Source organism: Beta vulgaris, chromosome 3 (genome assembly GCF_026745355.1).
Source record: "Beta vulgaris subsp. vulgaris cultivar EL10 chromosome 3, EL10.2, whole genome shotgun sequence".
In the NCBI taxonomy this organism is placed as follows: domain Eukaryota; kingdom Viridiplantae; phylum Streptophyta; class Magnoliopsida; order Caryophyllales; family Amaranthaceae; genus Beta; species Beta vulgaris.
In genome coordinates this window covers 56,197,154-56,215,628 of record NC_079204.1, presented here as the reverse complement: position 1 = coordinate 56,215,628, position 18,475 = coordinate 56,197,154, and the positions used below count along the sequence as shown (strand labels likewise).

At 38.7% G+C, this 18,475-nt stretch overlaps 1 protein-coding gene across 8 annotated transcripts; it reads left to right on the top strand.

The window, feature by feature from the left end:
• The first annotated feature begins 392 nt into the window (after nt 1-392).
• On the top strand, nt 393-18,210 carry LOC104889713 (protein PHOTOPERIOD-INDEPENDENT EARLY FLOWERING 1). 8 transcript variants are annotated; one of them, XM_010675005.4, is made up of 22 exons: nt 393-621; nt 734-825; nt 2,819-2,899; nt 3,056-3,163; nt 3,403-3,483; nt 3,560-3,648; nt 3,774-3,925; nt 4,006-4,085; nt 4,571-4,706; nt 4,842-4,913; nt 5,081-5,146; nt 5,258-5,289; nt 5,413-5,538; nt 6,232-6,270; nt 8,186-8,254; nt 8,372-8,434; nt 8,522-11,594; nt 12,443-12,507; nt 12,608-12,678; nt 12,778-13,570; nt 16,190-16,719; nt 17,254-18,210. In XM_010675005.4, the coding sequence occupies exons 2-22, from the start codon at nt 766-768 to the stop codon at nt 17,693-17,695; spliced, it is 6,228 nt and encodes a 2,075-aa protein (XP_010673307.2). In that variant the 5' UTR covers nt 393-621; nt 734-765; the 3' UTR covers nt 17,696-18,210. The 8 variants fall into 8 exon arrangements, with proteins under 8 accessions (XP_010673307.2, XP_010673306.2, XP_019103930.2 ...); XM_010675004.4 differs by having other exon boundaries at nt 5,081-5,152; XM_019248385.3 differs by having other exon boundaries at nt 5,081-5,152; nt 5,258-5,331.
• The last annotated feature ends 265 nt before the right edge of the window (nt 18,211-18,475 follow it).

Sequence of the window (18,475 nt, the reverse complement as noted above, 5' to 3'; positions counted from 1 at the left end):
ACCCTACTGGACCAGCAACTCGCTCAGGTCAGCCAGCCCAGCTACATAGGTCAACGCTTGAGAGTAGGGGGAATATAAGGGAATCCCTACCCCTAAGCACTAGTAGATCGTGGAAGTCACACCACCTTCACCAAACAAGGTTAATAATAGTACAACTATTTATAAATAACTAAAGACAATTAAAGTATAAGATACGAATAATAAATACTATACAAATAGTATAATAATTTATAAACGGAGGAAGTATACGTTAAAAGCAAGTGTTGCATTAATTTTCGAGCGAAGGAACCACTTTAGACCTGCTAACGAGGTCCTCACTCTTCAGTCTTCACCATCCCATTCCAAAGTGGGCTTTAGGAGTTAACAACTTACAACTACTAGAAACCCAGTAAAGTAACCAAGAAAATCAACCAACAACCCAGAAATTTCTGAAACCTTCATCTCTCAGAGTAGCAGCAGCCATTAACAACCGTTAAACACTCTCTCTCTATCTCTCTTTCTCTCTCATCACTCATCATCAACAGATCTTAGCATCAATGGTAGGCGTACCTCTCTCTCTCCTCCGTCGTTGAGTTGCGCGATTTCTTTCTCTCTCATCGGATTGCGGTGGTGGTGGTGGTGGTGAGTGTCGCTCTTTTCTTTCTTTCTCTTTCTCTCTCCTTTGATTTTGTATATCGTATGTTGTTTGACCTAATTTGGTTGTTATTTCGAAAAATGTGTGTAAATTTTCCAGGATTTTGTTCTTGCTGCTGCTTTTCCCCAATTATGGCTTCCAAAGGTCCTAGGTCTAAACTTGATCATGACTCAAGAGCTAGGCGTCAAAAGGTTACTTAATTCTTTCGAACTTCGTTTTTTTCTAATACTCGCAACGATACGTTTCGTATTTTAGGAAGTTCTCTATTACTTGCAATATGTTGTTAGATTGAGGATGTTAGAACTTTAGAAGGCTATGTATGAATAATTTTTTAGGCCATGTTGTTCCGGGTATAGTTTGAGTTCAGCTTAACTACTTTCCTCTCGCAGTTTCAGTTCAGTTCAGCCCAACGATAAGTTTAGATACTTCTCTATTACTTGCAATATGTTGTTAAATTGAGGATGTTAGAAGGCTATGTATGAATAATATTTTAGGCCATGTTGTTTCGGGCATAGTTTCAATTCAGCTTAACTACTTTCCTCTCGCAGTTTCAGTTTAGTCTAGTTCAGCCCAACGTTAAGGTTCCTATTTTAGGAAGTTCTCTATTACTTGCAATATGTTATTAAATTGAGGATGTTAAAAAGGCTATTTATGGATAATATTTTAGGCCATATTGTTTCGGGTATAGTTTCAGTTCAGTTCAGTTCAGCTCAACTACTTTCCTCGTGAAGTTTTACTTCATTTCAGTTTAGCCTTATATAATAGGAACTAGGGGTGCATTCTCTTTGCTTTGTTAAACTTGAACTTATTTGTCTTGTTATTGGAACTTATTGAAGCTTATATTCGTAAGATTGGAAGATTATTGGAACTTATAGTCTATAGACTTGGAACTTAACTGTTTTATCTAGGTAAAAACAGCGCATTTTTATTCTGATGAAGTTTGCAGTTACATGCTGGCTTGTTGTATAGGAGATTGGTTGTAGGATATTTGAGTATTAATTGTGTGGAAGTTTAGAAAGGTGTTAAGGGGAAAGGATAGTCTGATTAAACGAGTGCTAAAGCATAATCCAAGTGCTCTCATGTTAATATCATTGTTAGAGTGATGGAAGAGTTGGGGGGGGGGGAATTGGAGATTGTTGAAGTGTGAAAGTTAAATCTTTTGGTTAGCTAGATTATATGAAGTGGTTGGCATTTGGCAGAGTTAAAATCTCTTACAATTAATTCAAAAGGCAAATGTTTATTGGACGTCGAGTGTACTCGACATTTAAGAAAACCTCCATCGAGGTAACATGACCTATTGCATAATGATTTAAGGTACCATGCGCTCTCAATAATTCTATGGAGGTGCCATGAAATTCAGAACTGGCTTAAGTTAAGTACTATTAGGCTAACGGAAGTTCAGTGGTGATATTAGCATGAGATGATTATCTAGGTGTTAATAATTAGTTTATCTTAGAGGGGAGGTTGCTGGTGGCCTCAGCTGCATAAGAACTATAACCTTTTGCTTGAAAATTCATTGCACTGATTACACCTGCATAATGGCAAGAGGAGCGCTCTTTTATGTCTCTTCACCATGATCCAATTGAGAGAATCAAAAAGCATTTTCCTAGTCTCCCAGAAACCGCTCTAATAGTCAACTTCACTGACATGGTTATTCAGTGATGTTCTTGTTTAAGTTGCTTTATATTTGCTGAGGGACAACTCAAATATTATGGAGGCCCTATGAGATCAAGATAAACTTGGTCCCTATATTCGTAGTTGTTCAAAAGGAAAATTTAATTTTTATAGGAATATGTAAGATGCCAATTTTTTTGAACTCTAGATGAGTACGAAGAGACATTATCACAACTTCAAATCTAGTTGCTTCAGATCTCTGTATTTCTGTCAATCGAACGTAGTGGCCTTTTTGCAATGAAAGTTTAAAAGATAATCAAGACATTTGCAATACATGGTGCAAAATATACAAATCAAGAAATCCAATACCAACAATGGAGAATATTGAACTCCCCCCAAATTGGAGTCCCAAATTCCTGTAGCGTGTGCTGTTCTATATTTTGTATGTACTTAAGTGCAACACACACCCATTTCTATATATATATATATATATATATATATATATATATATATAACCTTCTACCTTCTGATATGATATGCTGTGACATATTGCTTTTTATATTGTTCCAGGCGCTTGAAGCTCCTAGAGAACCTCGTCGTCCTAAAACACATTGGGATCATGTTTTAGAGGAGATGATTTGGTTGTCAAAGGTATATGTGTTCATGTGTCATAGTTGCTTTTTTGAACTATTCTTCTGCTTCACTCCCTAAAAGAAATTCTTTTGATTTAGTTGCTATTTTGAACTGTTCTTCAGCTTCACTCCCATAAAGAAGTACTTTCAATCATAACATATTTAATTACACCAGGACTTTGAAGCAGAGAGGAAATGGAAGCTAGCACAGGCAAAGAAAGTAGCTTTACGAGCAAGCAGAGGCATGCTGGACCAGGCAACGAGAGGGGAAAAGAAAATGAAGGTTTAGCCCATCAATTTTTTCTTTTTTATTCGATGAAAGGATAAAGTGGCGCACTCTGAAATTGTTTGAATAGTTGTGTTGTTGGTTGATTGTTGCATGTTATAAAGTGAAACCAATCTAATTCAATACCTTATGCAAATAGGAAGGCAATCCTTATCTACGGACTCTTATTGTTGTTTATTGTTATTAACTCTTTTCATGTCTTGTTCTCTTATGCTTGTCATTGTTTGATGAAACAGGAAGAAGAGCAGCGAATGAGAAAAGTAGCACTAAATATCTCAAAAGATGTCAAGAAATTCTGGACAAAAATAGAGAAGCTGGCAAGTTTATATTTTTTCTTACCCTTGATGCAGGAAACTCTCTTATTGAAAATCTATTGTTAAATCACTTGTACAGGTGCTCTACAAGCATCAGTTAGAGCTTGACTATAAAAAGAAGGCGGCACTTGACAAGCAGCTGGAGTATCTCTTGGATCAAACTGAAAGGTGTTACCAAATTGACCTTTGCATGACTTCTATTATCTTTTTTTGTCCCAATATGTAAAGAGAATACGGTGTTACAGTTGAGCATATGGAATGATGAGGAATGAACAACTTGGTGGAATTCACAGGTATTCAACTATGCTGGCGGAAAATCTCATGGGCACATCAAACGCTTGTCCGTCAGGGCAGCCACCCTCTATAGAGGAGAATCATCGTGACTCGCAGCAAAAAGAGAGTGATGAAAAAACAGTGGATGGAGGATCTATGGAACTATTTACAGGTAAGTGGCTTACTGTGCTTGTTTGACTTGCCAAGAAGAAGTGTGCATTTAATATATTGGCTATGATTCACTTTCTACAGAGGCTAATTCAGACACAGAGATGAAACAAGACGCAATGGAAGCTGATGATGATTATGATGTAACATCTGAGGATGAAGTAGTGAGTTACTTCTATTTCTCTTTTTTGTACTTTCCATTCCTTTGCTGAACTTGGCATTAATTTTAAGGTACTGAGAATTAAGGAAAATTATATGCTATTAGTGATGATAGCTGGTTATTTCATGTTCCTGTAGAGAGTGTCATCATAAGTAATTAAAGGTTTTTCTGCAAATGCCTAATTTGAGTGCAAACTTGATGATGACCTGGAATAGTGATTTCTATCGTTGTTGATCGTTAATAATGTACCTAAATGAGATAGCAAATGTAGTTCTAGAGTTGAGCGGTAATACTTGCCCCAAATGTGATTTGAACTAGGGTGACATAGTTTGATCCTACGTGACCGTTGTACTTGTCATAAACTATACATTAGTTCCCACCTTGATTGGTGGAGTGCTTTTTTCTACATAAATCTTCATCTTCTTCTTTTAGCGCCTTTCCTTTCCTTGTTTTGAGCTCATTTATCTTATCTTCCATGGTGTGATACAGGAAGATGATGAACAGACTCTCGAGGAAGATGAAGCTTTGATAACAGAGGAAGAAAGGCAAGAAGAATTGGATGCCCTGCAAAGTGAAATAGACCTACCATTAGAGGAGCTGCTCAAACGCTATTCAACCAGTGAAGGTGATCTACTTTGAAAGCTGCCTCATCGTTTTGGTGGCGTGATTTTTATTCTCACTTCTTTTTTGGGTATCTCAATCTTCATTTTCCAGTCGGAATATAAAGTGAACTATGAGTAACGCTCTCTTTTTTCTTTAGCAAATGGAGTAAATAGTATTGAGGTTTGTGCTGTTGCAACAGAGTTAAATGGCGAGGTTGGCCCTGCTCAGGGTAAGTCAATATTGGCTTGTATGCATGTCATACATTTTTTTCGTGTGGTTTCCTTCATTTCTATTACATTTTTTCCATGAGCTAACATCATCTATTAATTATTTTATCTGTGTTCTCTTTATGTGTATCTTTATATCTTCCATTGTGTATGATCTGCTTGATTTCAGTCAAGGGAGAAAGTTTTCAAGAGGGACATGATGTTGCTGTAGAAAGCCTTGAAAAGGTCGCTCCTGGTAAGAGTATGATCCATGAACCTACCACATTTCTCTTATATTTGGAAGTTCTTGTAGTTCATTGAAATTGATCTGTAAAGTTATTGATGTTTGGATTGTTACTGTCTACAGATGAGGAAACTGATTCTCTTGCTGTACCTAAGGTAGATGTTGACTGCTCATCAGAGATTGTTAGTCGTCGTTGTGTAAGTTGTATGTGTTTACCAGGGTTGCTCTATCTTCTGGGAAGCTGAGAGCTCTATGTGATCGTAACTCATTATTTTCAGGTTCAAAGCAACGGTTCTTCTACGACAACGACCTCTGCATCTAAAGTTGACCCCTATGTGCCCGGAAACTCACCTGATGACATCCCAAACTCCGACTTTGTAGATTTGGATTATGATGATGAGCAGGTAAGTAAATTCTTTGATGCAGCTGGCTTGTATCCTCCTAAATCCTTTGGAGTTTGATGGGTCACAAACTATCAACTAACATTAGTTGATCTTGTTAATTGTTCTAATCTTGTTGATTTGCCAGTGTTCTTTGTATGTCCAAAAAGTGATGTAGCATGTTTTCACTTTTGATCCAAGGGAAGCTATTAACATTAGTATTGCACTTATTGTTCAGTTGCAGAGGCTGGATGAGTTTGCAAGGGTTTAGGGGGAAGAGTATTAACCAATAGGCTTGTAGAAATGGAGCATATAATATAAGAATGAGTCTCTCCCAAATTCTACAAGAAGAGATTTAATGCCAATGCTGTTTAGGTTCTAAATTTGTCTTGCTTGATTTGGAAAATATGTCATGCAAATGTTCTGCCGCACTGCTTGATCCCCCTCCTAGGTAAGATAGAGTCTTAGGATGTCTAAACTTATGCAGTCTTGCCCCTATGATGTAATCAGTCATGAAATGAGGCTTTGGGGGTCTAAATACGAATTTTGTGCATTTTCTGGGTGAGTTAAGAGTGTTTCCGCTGTTTATCATATTTTGATGTAGACTTGTAGTTTAAATCATGCATCAATGTTTATGTTCTATATCTTTTTGCTGCTTTCTTTTACCTTATCTGCTTTTGCTCATGAAGCTTTGCTGACGTGTTCTGCGCTGTCCAGGCAGATGATGAGTTTGTCATTGCCCCAGGCGAGGAGAAGGTACAGGGTCATAACACTTTGCTTCATGTTGTACTTCTGATATTAACCTTGTTTATGTGCGATATTAAGATGTTGTAAGTTGGTCATGCCATATTTGTCGCTGTGCCGCATTTTTCTTTGCTGAATGAAGGATATGTGTTTTTGCACATTCTTTTTTATTGGAAAGTGTAGAATTGAACACGGACTAGCAACTGTAGCCTTACTATGCAACTAAAGTTTTTTTCGCAACTAGATTGGAGTCCTACACTAATGGTTCATTGCTTTTGCACTACTTTGTGGATCAAGAAACACATCCATTTTTTCCTGTAGTCTGAGGTTTTGTGTATGATAAAATCTAGAGTGATATTTGGTTATCCGCTGTTAAGTTCCTTTTTAACCACTAATAAATGGTGGTTTCTTTCCTGATAATTCTTTTCAATTAAATTTTTATTTATTTCTTAAGACTTTTGTTTAAACTTTTGGTTACTTTAACAATAGAACATACCTTCAGTTGCCATTGTGTTTGTGGTAAGAGGGCCAAGTTCAGAAAAGCAGCATGACATGAATTATTGCATTGTGGTTGTGAATTTTTTTGTAAGCAGCTAAGTTAATCAATAATATGATAAGTAAATCAACTCAAAGATCTAAACTCAATTTACTGTAGACCTTTTATTATGTAGTTTTGACCACATCTGCGCACAGATCATAAGTATTTGGAGGCCAAAATGTGCATAGCCTCATGAAGATGATTAATGAGGTTGGTGGTGGTGCGCTTCTAAGAAAAAAAATCATCATAAGTTTGAGGGCATAGCTTCTCCTTGTCAAGGTTGCAAGCTCCTTTTATAGGCCTTTGTGTGGCTGAGTCGAGTATTAGGTTTTGGGTGATGCAACATTTCTTGATGAGAGGTTTTCCTGCCTCACTGACCTTCGTTTTTCTGCCGAGCATAGACAGGAAGAATGAGGACTGAGAAGAGGAAGTTGAGGGCACAAAATTGTTTTGCCTGAGAAGAGCTGATGGTGGAGCACCTAGTCACCGACACAGGTACTATAAGGCTTGTGTGCTTATGATGGTGGTATGGGGACACTGGATGAGCATTGGTGGTGATTTTTTATGGTGTTGAAGAGCGATGGCATTGGTGATAGTGAGCTTTATAGTGTTGGAAAGTGATGAGATATGAGGTCAGTATATTGACGATGGATTTGTTGATGGTTCTAAGTGGGAGCAAATGGTGGTGGTAAAGCATTGGTGGTGATTGTTTAGGGCGTTGAGAGCGATGTCAGTGGTGGTCGCCGGCCTCAAAATAGACGAAAATCTTTCCGGTGTTGGAAAATGATGATAAATGTAAAGTCAGTTTTATTGACGATGGATCTGTTGATGGTTGTAAGAGGGAGCAAATGGTGGTAGTATGATGGTGGAGGGAGTAGCAGGGAGGGTTTAGAGTTACCTTTGGGGGGGGGGGGGGTTGTATAGAGAAAGGGAATAGATTTACCCAAATTGTTCCCCTCACTGAAATTTTCCGACCCTTTCTAGTTATCTTTCTCTTCTCCCCCTTAATAAGTTCTCCTTAGCTGGGATGCTATTTGGAGGTTGTAAAGCTTTTGCTTATAAGAAACTTATTACAAGTCTCCCATATAGCTTGTCTAGTTTGTTACATGTAATCTTTCATATTTTGCTGTAGAACTTCTCAGTAGATATGGCTTTTGTAGGGGTTTTGTCTATAATGTTGTCTTTGTTAAGAAACCTATTCTGTTGCAAAAGTCTCAGGACATATGTCCTGTATAGAATTTGTCTATACTGTTTCTGCCTTTGGTGAAGAAACATTCTACATATCTATGCTCTTGTTGTGGTTGTTGCGGGTTGAAATAGATCCGAGATATTATGTGTATTTCTTAGTTTATTTTTTTGTGTGGCTATAATACTGATTTGTGTCGTTAGGATGATGAGGCAACGCTGGAGGAGGAGGAGGAGTTGGCAAGAGCAGAGTCGAGAAAGCCTGAAGATGAGGTTAGCACATATAATTGCAAGCTTAGGCACTTCTCATTATCGTAGTCTATTTTCAGAGCTTTTGTGTATTAATCCTTTCTCTGTTTATTTTGGTTGGGTTGGTTTGGTGCTGGCTAGATTGCATTATTGCAGAAAGAAAGCGAGGTTCCCTTGGAAGAATTACTTGCAAGATATAAGATGGTCGGTTAGATGTGCTATCTGTTTTTTACAGAAGGCGTTTGGTACCCTAGTTTTATTGAACTCCATTTGTTGTGCTTTGTCTATCAGGATCTGGCTGAGACTGGCTCAGCTGATGATGAATCAGATTATTGTTCTGTTCAGTCTGACGAAAGTTCTCCAATGGAGCAAGTGTTTCACGAGGAAGTTCCAGACACTGTTTTGGCTGAAGATGATGTCTCTGGGGAGATAAAAAATACTTCACCTGCCCCTGGAGAAGAAGCTGTTGCTGATCATGTGATGGACAGTGAAGAGGAGAGTCAAAGAGATGCTAGAATCGCTGATGCAGCTGCTGCTGCCAGGTCTGCGCAACCAACAGGGAACACTTTCTCCACAACTAATGTTCGGACGAAGTTCCCATTTCTTATTAAACATCCTCTCCGTGAGTACCAGCATATTGGGCTTGATTGGCTTGTCACCATGTATGAGAAAAGACTTAATGGGATTCTTGCTGATGAGATGGGTCTAGGAAAGACGATCATGACGATTGCATTGCTTGCTCACCTGGCATGTGAGAAGGGAATATGGGGGCCTCATCTCATTGTGGTGCCAACCAGTGTCATGCTTAACTGGGAAACTGAATTTATGAAGTGGTGCCCTGCGTTTAAGATTTTAACTTACTTTGGGAGTGCAAAGGAGCGCAAATACAAGAGGCAAGGTTGGATGAAACCCAACTTTTTCCATGTGTGCATCACTACGTACAGACTTGTCATCCAGGATTCAAAAATGTTCAAACGCAAGAAATGGAAGTATTTGATTTTAGATGAGGCTCATTTGATAAAGAACTGGAAATCTCAGCGTTGGCAAACGCTGTTAAACTTCAATTCAAAGCGGCGCATTTTGTTGACGGGTACACCATTGCAGAATGATCTAATGGAGTTGTGGTCTTTAATGCATTTTTTGATGCCACATATCTTTCAGTCTCACCAGGAATTCAAGGACTGGTTTTGCAATCCAATATCAGGCATGGTGGAAGGACAAGAAAAGGTGAACAAAGAAGTTATTGATCGCCTGCATAATGTGTTACGGCCCTTTATTCTGCGTCGTCTGAAAAGAGATGTTGAAAAACAGCTTCCTATGAAACATGAGCATGTCATATGCTGCAGACTTTCCAAGAGGCAGAGAAATTTGTATGAAGATTTCATTGCAAGCTCAGAAACCCAAGCAACTCTGGCCAGTGCCAACTTCATTGGTATGTTAAGTGTTATAATGCAGCTACGTAAAGTTTGCAATCATCCTGACTTATTTGAGGGTCGTTCTATTATAAGTTCTTTTGACATGGAAGGGATTGAGATGCAATTGAGCTCTACAGTGTGCTCGATGCTCTCGCCAAGTCTATTTTCTTCAACAAATCTTGCTGGCTTGGGGTTCTTATTTACATATCTAGATTACAGCATGACATCTTGGGAGTATGGTGAAGTCCAATCTATTGCCACTCCTTCTAGATTGATTGAACGTCGTGTTAGTCATAACAATCTGGAAGTTGTTAAGCCTGGATTTAAATATGGGAACAAAGGTTATGGAACAAACATTTTTGAAGAGATTCAGAAGGCAATTCTTGAGGAAAGATTAAATGAAGCAAAAGAGCGGGCAGCTGCGATTGCATGGTGGAATTCATTGAGGTGCCAGAAAAAGCCTGTATACTCGACAACTCTACGTGAACTTCTGACTATAAAGCATCCGGTTTATGACATACAATGCCATAAGACAAATCCCACGTCTTATGATTTTTCCTCAAAGCTTGCTGATTTTGTTTTGTCACCTGTGGAACTATTTCAAAAGATTATAGGTCAGATTGAATCGTACATGTTTGTTATTCCAGCTGCACGAGCTCCTCCACCTATGTGCTGGTGCAATAAATCTGGGACTTCTGTTTTTATCAATCCAGCCTACAAAGAAAAATGCTCTAAAAAATTGCTGCCTCTCTTGACTCCTATAAGGCCTGCTCTTGTTCGGAGGCAGTTATATTTCCCTGACAGGCGTTTGATACAGTTTGATTGTGGAAAGCTCCAGCAATTAGCTATTTTACTAAGGAGATTGAAAACAGAGGGTCATAGAGCATTAATATTCACTCAAATGACAAAAATGCTTGATATTTTGGAAGCTTTTATAAATTTGTATGGTTATACATACATGCGTTTGGATGGATCAACACAACCGGAGGAGAGACAAACTTTGATGCAGAGATTTAACACAAATCCCAAGATATTTTTGTTTATATTGTCCACGCGTAGTGGAGGTGTTGGGATAAATCTTGTTGGAGCAGATACGGTGATATTCTATGACAGTGACTGGAACCCTGCCATGGATCAACAAGCTCAAGATCGTTGTCATCGCATTGGACAGACCCGTGAAGTCCATATATATCGTTTGATAAGCGAGAGCACCATTGAAGAGAACATTTTAAAGAAAGCAAACCAGAAACGAGCTCTTGATAACCTAGTAATACAAAGTGGTGGGTACAATACTGAATTTTTTAAAAAGCTTGACCCGATGGAGTTGTTCTCAGGTCACAGGATAGCTCCTATAAAAGAGACAGGGAAAGAAGGAAGTTTGGATGATGGGGTTGAGGTTTCTGTTTCTCATGCTGATATAGAGGCTGCTTTGAAAAATGCGGAAGATGAGGCAGATTATATGGCTCTAAAGAAGGTTGAAGAGGAAGAGGCTGTAGATAACCAGGAATTTACAGAGGAAGCAATTGGGAAGCTGGAAGATGAGGACTTGGGAAATGAGGATGTCATTAAAGCTGATGAATCTGCAGATCAAAATGCATTAGTTAGTGCTTCAACTATCGAAAATATGGCGGCTACTGATCTGGATGGAGAAAAGGCTCTTACGTTAGCATGCAATGAAGATGACGTTGACATGATAGCTGATGTCAAACAAATGGCAGCTGCAGCTGCAGCTGCCGGACAAGAAGTTTTATCCTTTGAAAATCAATTACGTCCAATAGATAGGTATGCAATGCGTTTCTTGGAGGTTTGGGACCCTATAATAAACAAGGATGCAATAAATTATCAAGTTCAGTTCGAGGAGAGAGAGTGGGAGCTGGAGCGTATCGAGAAATTAAAAGAGGATATGGAGGCAGAGCTTGATGATGACGATGAGCCTCTTGTGTATGAGAGTAAGTTTTTCCAATCATGATGTTCAATTTCAAACTTTTCTCTATTATAAAGCATCTCTTCTTCCCACATTTTCCTGCATCTGGCATTTGCCTTCAAAATAGTAGAATTTGTTGAGCTAGGTTGCTTATCTAACTGAATTCCAAGAAAGATGACACCTGGAACATCTCATATGAGCAAAACTATTACATTGTCTGTCAAGACTCGAGTATAAGGAAGCTTGATTATGTTTGATGAAGTTATGTCAGCAATCACTTAGTATTGTGTTCAACTTGATCTTATGCTATCCAACTATGGAAGTATTGAAATCAGCCATTTGATTCCTTTTAAATTTGACAAATGTATCCAATGCTGCCAAATGACAATCAATTGACTAAGATGTTCTTTTATAGGCTTTCCCCGAAAGATATTGTTCATTCTGACTTTTCACATTTGTCGAGGAAATAATTACGTAGGGATTACCAATAGACTCGAGTATAAGGAAGCTTAAGAACTTGATTGGATAAACCTTTATTTTGGTGATTTTATCTTATTTTAAAATGATAAGGCTCTAAGATAAGAGCCACTTTGCATAGTTTAGTAGTTTTTTCACTCCCTCCGTCCGTCGCGATTTTTGTTCTTACTTTCTTATTGTTAGCTATGTATTATCTGGCATTAGTTGCGTAAAAAGACGTGATATTCGTAAATTGTATAATCTGTTGTGAGCAGGCTAAATTGAGAAAGGCGAAAATTATTCGAATGTTTAGGCCTCGAGATGGATACCAACTTTTAGCTTGTGCTCTAAGCTACAGCTTTCATCTTGAATCTTGTTGATTTTTTTCTCTTAATGATTTTTTTGAACTCCTATCAGAATGGGATGCTGAATTTGCTACACAAGCTTATCACCAGCAAGTTGAGGCTTTAGCTCAACATCAGGTTTGTGATCAACGTTATATTAAGAACAAAGCTGCTTTAAAATCTGATTGTTAGTATTGCTTTGTTCTGTTGTGGAATTAACATTATGCCTTTATTGTAGTTGATGGAGGAACTAGAAAGCAAGGCTAAGGAACAGGAATGTGGCGAAGATGTGAATGGTGATCTCATCAAGTAAGCATGACCACAAATCTTTGTATCCTGCAATGATAAGCATGACTTGCATAATATTTGACCCTGACATTTTTTCTGTTTTGTTCTTTTTCTTATTAGGAATGAAGCATCAGGTGGTGGTAAACATAAGACAAAGAAAAAGAAAACAAAGAAAGCAAAGTTCAAATCTCTGAAGAAGCACTCTTTGTCCTCGGCATCTAAAGCTCTGAAAGAGGACGACGTAGTAGAACTTGTGTCGTCGGATTATGAGGATCTTTCTCAAGAAGCAGCTACTTGTGCAGATGTAAGCCCAACTTGTATCCTGTTAAAAAACAAACGGAAGAAGGACAAAACTGCTGCTGCTGAAGAAGAGAAGACCACAAAGATGAAGCACAAGAAACAAAAAAAGACTGCTCTTGTAACCACATTGCCATCTATGGAGTCAAACGTGTTAAGCATGTTACATGAGGAATCAAAAGATTCCAGGTCATTTGAGGATGGTACAATTGATTTAGAGCTAAAGCCTGCTAGCAGGGGTAAGACGGGAGGAAAAATCTCAATTGCTACTATGCCAATGAAGAGGATTTATACTATAAAGCCTGAGAAGTTGAAGAAAAAAGGGAACATGTGGTCAAGTGATTGTTTCCCGTCGCCTGATTCCTGGTTGCCACAAGAGGATGCAGTATTATGTGCTCTTGTGCATGAGTATGGACCAAATTGGAGCTTGGTTAGTGACTCGCTCTATTCGATGGCAGCTGGTGGTCTTTACAGGGGAAGATTTCGCCATCCGACCTTGTGCTGTGAAAGATTTAGGGAACTTGTCCAAATATATGTTCATGCCATGGCAGATACTCTCAACAATGAAAAAGCGAGCACAACTGGACCTGCAAAAGGATTACTGAGAGTTACCGAGGTAAGAATTTCTTACAAGCAGTTGCTGTTTATTTCTCCATTGGATGTGGTATGAATCCCCCCCCCCCCCCCCCCCCAACTCCTTCTAATGCATCCCAAATTCGCTCAATCACAACTCTCAAGCATGCATGACAGGTCTAGCACACAATAACAGTGGTATAATGTACTATATTAGTGTAAAAAAACTGTCAATCATGTTCAATGTCAATTTTTTCTTTGTTGTACGGGACTTATGTTTACAGCCAAGTAGTAGTTTGACAGGAATTCTCAACATTCTTTGAAATATAAATTCCAAAAAGTCTCACAAGATATGAACTTTTTAATGTAAGATAAAGGGATCATGACTGAGCAGATAGATCCGTTTATCTCTTATGCTAATAGTCCTCAACTTCTTTGCTAGCAGACCCACCTCCCCACTTCTTGATCTGGTTAGATATTTCAGCACTCCAGTTGTGCTTGGGGACTCCGTACGTTCCAAGCATATATTAGGAAGTCGTGTTTGATTTTTGTTGGCCTGGTGGTGATCCCTCTGTATAGTACATGATGAAGTCCTGCCATCTATTGTTCTGTGCCCAGTTGATTGTAATATTTGATTTTTCTGATCAAATCCAGCAGTAAAATCAGTGGAGTAAAAATTGAATTTGAACCAAATGTCCCATTGGCATTGGTTAGGGTAAAGCTGATTTAGAGACAAACTGATTGGGATGGTGCAAGGTTTGGGGTGGTGGTATTCCTTAATGAGCTAGTGAGGCAGAGGATTTGTTTCCAGTAGTTGGCTGGGTTAACTATTTTCGAAAATTCGACTATTCGTGAACCAAATCCTCCAGCAGGTCTAAGCAAACAAGCTGGCCAACCGATATTATGGAGATCTTTTTTATTATTCCAAGCTCCGGATCAATGGAGAATACATATTGGGGAGGACAGATGACAGATCTTTCACTCTAAGGCACTCTCCAATAGCATATTGTTTTAGCTATTGATTGACAAAAGGTGCAGTTAGGGCCTAGGGGGGTTGTTAATGGCGTAATGCCTCTCGTTGTCAGGTTATTGTTTGTTGGGAGGCTATTCCACATGGCTTGCACTGGACAATTGTTATTTTTGATGGGCATGGTACTAGATGCTGTCCCAGCGATAAGCTTTCCCTCTAACCTGTGGTGAACTGGTGATTATGCCAAATGTCTTTATAGGTTTTCTGTGAGTCAAAGAAAATACTTTGGGCAAGGCAGCAGGTACAGAGATCTTTTGAAGAAGGGGATAGGATATGCACTAAATTTCACTTTCCATCTTTGATACAGTCAAGAACAATAATGTTATTTTTTTTAAGGCCCCACTAATCAGAGCTATAAGTGGGCCTAGGGTTCACCAGTTGCCCTCAGAAGAAGATACAATTCCCTTTCTCTAAACACGATCTAGAGTAGGAGGACAATATTACCCACCCCTTTCCCTTATCTGCATTATGTAGGATCTTCCTAGTTAAGGCAGTAGGAATTTTTCCCTGACAATATCTGGCCTTTTTACGTAACTTGCACTTTAGGTTATCAGAGGAATGCATTTTCCAGCAGAGTTTGGTCATGGATATGGTATAGTAGATAATAGTATTAGGTAGGCAATAAATCCTTCCATAGTCCCTATTCTTTTGGTCCTGAAACTCCATCCCACCCAATACGATGAAACTACTTGGCTTCCTTGAAAGTTGGGGCATCTACATAAACAACACTCCTGCAAATATAAAAAACAGTGTTTTCCAACATCTGTTTTGACTCCACTTATACTGCTGGTGCATGATTTCGGTGGAATGTTTAAATTATTACATGTGGCAGACGTATTAAATATCGTTATTTGGAGATTTATGGTGTGTGTAAAGTTGTCAGGATCGTGGTCCTTCTTGGAATCAATAGTTGGGGAAAGGGGGGGGGGGGGTTGGATTGGATCGCTAGAATAGAATCGTGTATAGTATGATCCTACTTTGAATCTTAAAATATGTTAAAGATATTGCTATTTACTTATAATTGTTCATTTTGGGAGTTTATGATAGTAAAATAAATTAGCTTTGACTTCATATTTCATGTTATGAAATTATAAAATACTTAATAATTTCAAACTGTGAACTAATAAAACTATATGAATTACTTGAATTTTGGTAGTCACGTTGTTTGAATATTTTGAACAGATGTATATGAAGCTAATTAATAAAAATGACATAACAGAATCATTTGTCATCTCTCAAATTACTATTGCAGGAGCAAATCGTTTGATCTTAGCATTGTAGGAACAAATCGTACCAAGACCTAATACACTTGAATTTTCAATCCAGATTAGAATCATAAGATCCTATAAACCTTAAGATTCTATTCAAGATCCGGATAGTGATCCATGTTTTTGGATTGTAGAATCGTAGAATCATAATCTCTTGCTTGTCAGCCATAAACTCAGGTCGAAGAGTAAGAGCTAGTTTTGGAGCTAACCTTACATGGGGATACCTGAAAACAAGCATTTATTTGGAGTTTACTGGGGATCGGGGATTTACTTTCCTAATATTACATTATGATGGATAGCCCCTAGCCAGTATTTGAACACTTATCTAGTTGCAACTGCTTACAGATTATCTTTTATGTGCCAGGACAACATTCGAGTCCTGTTGGATGCTGCTATGGAGCAGCCAGATCGTGAGTTGCTTCTCCAACGACATTTTACTGCTCTGCTCACAACAGTTTGGAGGATGACATCCTCCCTAGATCAGCAAAGAAGCCGTTCAATTCCCCACAACAATCTATATCCAAGCATAAGGCTTTTTGGTACATCTGTCAATCCAAATGCTCAAAATTCAACCACAGGGTTGCCCAAGAAAAAATTTGATTTGGGTCAGTGTGGCAAGCTTATAAGTGTAGCATTGCATGATGCTGAAAGTGTGGGCTGGAATGAAAAAGCATCCCTATCCAGCCCGATGGAAGAGGATCCAACCAGTATAGAGAAGCTAGATGTCACAGTGGAGTTCAGAAGAGAGATATGTGAGACAAGTGACCCCATTGGTGGTTTTCCATCCATGATATCATTGTCTGTATCTGGCTTGGATCCACTACCACCTGTAAGGATACCTTCAGAAGAAAGTCAATTTAGATCCACTCAACAAGTGGCTGAGAGCCGTTTCAGGTATGTGCTCGACTACTATGGCGTTGCTTGTGAAAGTTATAGATAGCCACCTTCACTAGTTAAACTTAAAAACGTAGTGGTATATAGTGAAAATCGGAAGAGATGAGAGAATAAGCTTAAAACATTATAATAGCTGGAAGATGCTTTACTTATTTATTTTGTACATGGAGGAAAACCTCAGGGGTACTTTTGCTTTGCATTTCCTCTTCTTCCTCCCTTAAGTTAAATATAATTGCTCCATAGATAGGTTGCACTTGGGACACATTTTAATAAGAGTGAAATGATAGAGATAAAAATTGGTAGTTGGGTGTGTTATTGAGGAAAAAAAGTAGCAAGGAAAACGTACTTATTGTAAAGGGATGGAGCAAATAATTAGAGACATCCCAAATGGAAAAATGGAGTTAATATATTGAGATGGAGTATTTTGTAATGGCAGCAGAGAGGTATTCTTTATGTCATGCAACTGCAGAACAGTTTTAGGCTCCTGAAAATTTAAATTAATAAGTATATTTTATTGAATATAACCTTTTGCAGGTTCTCCTCAAGTGCATGTCTTCAGGGTTTTTTTGCTTGGGCATCATCTGCTTTCCCAACAAGTGAACCCCGAAACCGTTCGTCAGTTAAATCATCCTCATCGGGGAAGCACAAGCTTGGTCCTGGTGAAACCAGCAGACCGTCCAAATCAAAGGTCAGAAAAATAGCAGAAACTGCTGAGGTTCATCTCCCATTTGCAGAACCAATGTTCCAGCTACCACCTATCATTACACCCGATACTCCAATCTTCACCTCTGGTTCACATCCTTCTGGAATCTCAGATTGTTTATTTGAGGATCATCTAATTGATCCGCCTTGTGATCCGGAGGAGGAAACCCTTTTATGTACCAATAATCTTGAAATGTTCCCTCATTGCTATAATCCGAGCTTCATTTCGGGCCTTGATGACTGTCCATTGAATGAATATACAGATATTGGGTAACCGAGAGCTGTTATTGGTATGTGTTGCATTGGGGTTAGTTTTCAGCTAATGCTTTGTAGTTGAGCCCGAGTGTGAAGAATTACCGTGCTTGCACTCTGCAGTCTTGTGATACAGTATCCAATTGTGCGCTTGAGGGCACCTTTGAGCTGCTGGTTTCGTAACCTTTGTTAGAAGCCAATCTTATGGTAGCTGCTGTTGCTCCACCCTTTTACACAGGGTTACGCAGGGCTAAAAGACTAGCCCGCAGAGAACAGTGGTGCGCACGGTTGTATAATCCTTGGCCATTGATGGCATTGAATATGCAAAATTGCAGGTGCTTCGAGTTGGTGGCACATTTTTCCAAATGAGGCTTTGATGGGTATGTAGACTCGTTTCTTTGCGGCATTCTTTGGAAACTACTTAGTCCAGGATACACCATTTTGTATAGTAGTTAGGCAAACTGTAGTTCTAATGAATAGATGAAACTTTTCATGTATATACTAATTCCATCTATTTATAATCAATGGTTGATTACAGTCCAAGATGTTACTCCCCCCCCCCCCCCCCCCCCCCAAAAAAAAAAAAGAAACTTCCACATCTTCTGAATATGACCTTATAAGGTTGCATGCAATTATTTCTCATTTTCTAGAGGCAAGTTTTTTTGGCCTCCTCACTGGGAATCCCATAATAAGATGGACACTGTCAAATTGGAACCTCTCGCAAGTTAATCTAGTATGGATTTTCGAGTAGACATTTTTGAGAATGGAGGGATTCCTCTTTGAAAGTGCCCTTAATGGAATC